At 52.1% G+C, this 5,764-nt stretch overlaps 1 protein-coding gene across 1 annotated transcript in view; it reads left to right on the top strand.

The window, feature by feature from the left end:
• Positions 1-216: 216 nt before the first annotated feature.
• Positions 217-5,764, top strand: part of Plekho2 (pleckstrin homology domain containing O2) — a 26,449-nt gene continuing 20,901 nt past the window's right edge. The window contains exon 1 of the mRNA XM_021207119.1: positions 217-342. Within this exon, the coding sequence (XP_021062778.1) occupies positions 331-342 (12 nt within the window). The 5' untranslated portion in view covers positions 217-330. The remainder of the gene's footprint in view (positions 343-5,764) is intronic.

Here is a 5,764-nt window from a genome sequence, read left to right as displayed (position 1 = left end):
CGCCCAGGTTCTTCCGTCCATTCCGGGAGCTGAAGACAGGCCCCGCCCAGGATCCGCCCTGGCCCCGCCCCTGAACCCCCCACCCGCCCCGCTCCTCACCCAGCTGCGGGCGGGGGCTTGGAGACCGCTGCACCCCTCCCTGGCCCCGCCCCCAGCCCCCGGAAGCCCCTCCCCGGGTCCAGCCCCGCCCCCCGAAGTTTCTTGGGCCTCGGGAGCCCGGCGGGACAGAAGACAGCAAGCCGCCGCCCGGCTGCGCATAGATGGAGCAAGCGGAGCCCGCGCAACGCGGGCAGCAGTAAGCGGCGAAGCGCCGGACCTCGCAAACTCGCCATGGAGGAAGAGGTGAGAGCGAGGGCTGGGCCAGACGGAACAAGAGTGCTGGGCTGGGGTCCTGCCCGCCCTACTTCCACGGGTCTCTCTGCACAGTCCTTCCCTTCAAGCAGAACCTGGACCGATGGGGTAGGGGCGGGATGGAGGTCTCGTCTGCATCCCGCAAAAAGCATCTTCAGTTGTGTTTTGGGCGTTTTCTTACCAACTGGACACAGTGCCTGTCATGGTTCCCATTGGATTGATGGGGAGACTGAGGCTCTGGAGAGTTGGGTGACGTGCTGAAAGTAGACAGGGTTGCTGTGCTTGAATTCCGTTACACCCTTTCTTGGCTTTCTTTGCCTGCCTCAGCCAGGTCTGCTTCTGAGGGGTGTGTTAGGGGAGGGAAGTTCTTCAGGGTCCTGGGTCACTGTTTTCAAGGAATCTGAGATTGTAACGGAGCCTGATGGCAGGAACGAAGAAATTGCTTTTGTCTTCCTTGTGTAAATATCTCAAGAGTCCCCAGTGCTCTTGAGCTGTCTGAGGATGTTAGTTGAAGGGTCAGGTCAACTGAGTTTCCCGGTAGCAAGGACTGGATCAGCAACGGACCTTGAGCCTCCTCTGTGCTCTGCATACAAACTAAATTTTGGCCACATTCTCATTATCCAAGGATCCAATATACAGCAGTCACTTACTGCACGAGTAAGATGTTCTTATCCCTTGAAGGGTGGGAAGAAGATGAACCCTTCCCTCCTGGAGCCACCCAGGCCAGCTGGGGAGCCTTCAGTGAGCTCAGCTATCCGTATTCCTGTCAGTGAGCACTTGCGTATTTCCTGGAGTCCCTGCAAGGCTGTCTGCTCCCTCTAGGTTGGACCCCGAGTTTCTGTGGGGTGGCAGATAAGTCACTTCCCCTCTCAGTCCGAGTTTCCTCTTCTATAAAACATAGGGCCTACCCTCCTCCCCTAGACCCAACTGTGGTCCCTGCACTCAGAGTGGGTACAGGTAGGGGTCAAAGTCAGGCCACTATGTTTTGCTGTGGTTTCTTTTCTTGCTGTCAGGGGTGGGGCGGCTGCCTGCCCTCGGTTCCACTCCTGCAATGGCTGTGCTCTCTGTCCAAGGCCCCTCCCCGTGCTCCCAGAGGATGTGGGTCAGAATTACTCCATCTCCTGATCTGCTTTGGTCCCCAGTTAAAGGAAGTTCTCCTGGGGCTTCCTGGGCTCAGCGAAGTCAGAGCCCTGTTCTCCCTCTGGTCCCTAATCTCTAAAATGGCTACTTTGTGACTCCCAGATATCAAAGACTCCTGAAGTATCTGGGTCATTAAAGTCTTGTCCACCCATGTTCCTGCCTCCCTCAAACTCTCAGGTCTCACCCACACAGTCAGGGGCTCCCTGTGCCTGTCCTTTCTTTGGTACCCCCGACTCTTGTTGCTTCCTGCTGATAGAGTTCATGTGTTCGCCTGTGTCTCTGTATCTATCCATCTCTAAAACACCTCTTAATTATGGTCACTTATCTGCCCTTGACCTCAGGCTACCTCATCTCCCCTCACACAATTGTCTTCAGCCTTCCTGCTTTGCACTTCCTGGATGCCAACCACCCTGGGGCCAGCCTCCCTTAGCCTCTGTATAGGATGTAGGATGGTGGTCCCTGTCAGGCTGGGGTTTAGAGGAGAGCTAGTTTAGGTTCGAGCATCTGCCTATCTGTGTTTTCTGGTCCTCATTTTCCCAGTTATAAAATGAGGAGGGGAATCTAGAAATTTGATAATGTGTGTACAAAAGCTTTGAAAACCAAACATATCACTGGAGGTGTTGTTGCTGACTGTGGGGTAAGGTTGGATACCTTAGCTCTGTTCCACTACCCTCTCAAAGCCATGCCTTTCCCTGCCTCTAGACTGCCCACTGTCCTCCTCACCCGTACTGAGTCAGGCATGGCAGTGTCCTGTGGCAACGGTGGTTTTGTGACACTGGGCTAGGCTCTTGTTCTTACTGTTGCGCTTTTTGCTTTCTGTGGTAAAGGGGTTAAGAATGTGAAGGTTTTTTTGTTTTTTTGTTTGGATATATATATATATATATATATATATATATATATATATATATATATATAGGCGTTTTGCCTGTATCCATGTCTGTGAACCACTTGCCTATGGAGACCAGAAGAGGGCATCAGGTAGCCTGGAACTGGAGTTAACCATGTTTGTGAGCTGCTGTATAAGTGCCAGAAATTGAACCCAGGTCCTCTGGAAGAAGTAGCTAGTGCTCCTAACTCCAGCACCACAGGAATAGGAAGACATTGGTACCTTTTTGCCTTTAATTCTCCACAAACACCTACCTTCCTAAAGCACTTCTTCACCAACTCCAGGCCCTTGTCCCAGCAGAAAGCTGGGATGGGGGAATCCCTCAGGGTAAGAGCCGTGAATTTCCCAACAGACAAGAGCCCCCTCAAGCGGGAGATAGCCACCCAGCCCTCCTGAAGCTTCTCACTGGCAGGCTGTGTTCTGTCTTCATTCGCCTGGAAGATCCTTTGTGCCAGGGCCTGAATTATTTCCTCTCTGTGTACTTTTTAGATTTGAGACAAAGTCTTACTGTATAGTCCTGGCTGGTGGCCTTGTCCTCCCTATGTAGACCAGATTGGCCTTGAACTCGGAGAGTTGGCTTCTTCTGTTGGCTTCTGTCTGTTGTAACTCTGTTGTAGCTTTTCATCTTATCGTTTCCTGCACAAGGTCAGTGTGACCCATCTCTTTTCCCCCGTGCTTTTTAAAAGAATAGCCCTGAGACACTCCCATGTCAGGCCCAGGCAGGCAGGCTGATGCGGTCGGGTACTTCAGGAGCTGCTTGCCCTGAAGTAGGCTGGAGAATGCCTGCTGAGGTTGGCCGGGAGGGGGACAGAAACAGTGATCAGCTGGTCAGCAACAGAAGAGCTGGAGAAACTGGGCTGAGCAAGACAAAACCTTCCCTGTGAGTCCTGCCAAGGGGAGGGGTGCCTTGTTAAAACTTACTGGGGTGTAGCCAGCCCCCCGGTGGGAGGAGGTCTAAGGGGCAGGGATTGAGTTGGGTGGAGTGTGGGGGCAAGTAGGACCCTGGCTTTTAGCCAGACCTCCCATAGGATGGCTGGGCTTTGCTTTACACCATCTGTAACCCCTCAGCTGTCCCCTCCCCTATCCCAAAATGTGCTCCTGCCCAGTCCCTTCCTGGTCCCACCCATCCTTACAGACCTTAGCCTAGCTTCCCTAGCTAATCTAGGCTTGGTACTCGCTAGGCCCTGGTGTGAGTTCCTAGAGTTCGAAGGTGACAGCAATCAAGGCCTAAGTCCCAGCCTTGGCCCATAGAGCTTCCAGCTGGTATGCAGTTTTACATGACAGGCACTGGAAGTGGCAGGTAGGGGAGATCATGAGGATGTGTGGGGTGGTGGGTAGGACTTCGTGGAATCAGAAGAAAAACATGGTGCTCAGAGGTGGGAAATGCCAACAGCAGCTTTGTTCAGGAGACATGGAGAGCTTAGGACTCAGGAGGTGGCCAGCAGTGCTAGTATTGATGATAGAACTGTTTGTGTATGCAACTCGGGCATAGGGGTTCCTATTCCATAGTTTTCTCCTTACAGTCCTGGACCCTGTGACAACCTGCCCCCCATCACTGAGAGACTTAGGTCCCTTGGCATCCCACATGAGCCAGGGAGAGGCAGTTGGGTATATGATTGAATGAGAGAACTTCCACGTGTTTTTTTTTTTTTTTTTTTTTTTTTTTTTTTTTTTTGGTTTTTTGAGACAGGGTTTCTCTGTGTAGCCCTGGCTGTCCTGGAACTCACTCTGTAGACCAGGCTAGCCTCGAACTCAGAAATCTACCTGCCTCTGCCTTCCAAGTGCTGGGATTAAAGGCATGTGCCACCATGGCCCATCGAACTTCCACATTCTTGTCAAAGAGCCCTGAAGTCCTTCCCTCTTCCCCTGACAGGGTAGCTCTAACTGTTCTGCATCCCCACTTCCTCATTCCTGTATCCAGGAAGATCATTTGGAACTAGCCCACTTCCCCATTTCTCCTGCTATCCACAAGTCAGAGAGAAGACCAGAAGAGAGACATCATCCTATGTTCTTGGAGATCTGAGGCCAGCAGATACAGCTGAGACGGGCAGGCAGCAGTGATAGGCAGGGACAACAGTAACAGGAGTGACAGCTGCCAATTACTAAGCTCAAGGTATCCTAGGAACTGCTCACGTGCCTTATCTTCATTTAGTAACAAGCATGTATCAAGCCCTTGGCTGTGCGCCAGGCAGTCCAGGCAGCAGGACAGCAGTTCACAACAACACCCTCTACCATCAGGGAGCCCTGTATAAACTTGATCTTAGTCAAAAGGCAGAAAAGCAAGATGAATTCCTATTTCTTACAGGAACTGTTAGCATCTCCATTTCCCAGTGAACAAACTGAGACATAGAAAGAGGTGATGTCATTTGCCTCTGGTCCATGTGAGTTGGGCTCCAAAACCTATGGTCCCAGGGAAGCAGAATGTGTTCCCGGAGATAGAAAGGCCACAGTGAGAAGTGCCATGACAGAAAAGCCAAGCCCTGCCCAGCTCCTGACAGATCACCACACTTATATCTGCCTGGGCTTGTCCTTCCAAAGACATCTGTGGCCACAGGGTATCTCTGGGGAGAGGCGTGCCTCTTAACTGGGGCCCCTTTTTGGAACTCTATGTAAATTATAACGTAGCTGAAATTAGTCGGTGTTGATTTCCTTCTCATGTCCTCTAGATTCTGATGCTGTCTCGGTCCTCTCTCCACCATCCTCCTTCACTCTCAGTGCCCCACGGGGTACCTGTAACTTCAGCACAGTGGTTAGCAAATAGGGCATGTTTAAATTCCCCTTTCTGCCCTTATGTCCTCGGCTCTCATTAGGTATTAGAGAAGAATGGTTAAGCGCTTAGTACTCAGGTGACCCTGACTCCACCCGCTAGGCATGTAGACATGTATGTGCCCTGCACCCAGCCATCTGACAGGTCCTGAATGGGAGGGAAGGACATGAGGTGTGAGTGACAGGCTGAGGCTGCGGTGTACCCTTCTCCTACACAATGGTTTGAACGCAATTCCTATACCAGCCAGTGGTCAAGATGCAGTTCTCTGAGCATTCAGCAGAGGAAGAAGCTGCTCCACGGCATGGGGATGAGATCGAAGGAGTCCCAGCATCAGGAGAGAGAGCTGGATTGGGTTTTCTGGGAAAGTCTGGGGTTGGGTGTGGGAAGGTAGAGAGTCCAGTTGCTTTATAGCCTGCCTGGTCACACCTATCCTCACAGGCCTCACTTAAACATCCTCTATTCCAGGAGGCCTTTCTAGGCCACCGAACCACAGACTACACTCCCAGTGTCTTCTTACACACCAGTGCCTGCTTGTAGCCTTGCCTTGCCTTGCCTTGCCTTGCCTTGCCTTGCCTTGCCTTGCCTTGCCTTGCCTTGCCTTGCCTTGCCTTGCCTTGCCT

The sequence above is a fragment of the Mus pahari genome, chromosome 10 (assembly GCF_900095145.1).
Source record: "Mus pahari chromosome 10, PAHARI_EIJ_v1.1, whole genome shotgun sequence".
Classification (NCBI taxonomy): domain Eukaryota; kingdom Metazoa; phylum Chordata; class Mammalia; order Rodentia; family Muridae; genus Mus; species Mus pahari.
Note: the sequence above shows the minus strand (reverse complement) of the source record. Positions and strands in the feature narration are given on the sequence as shown.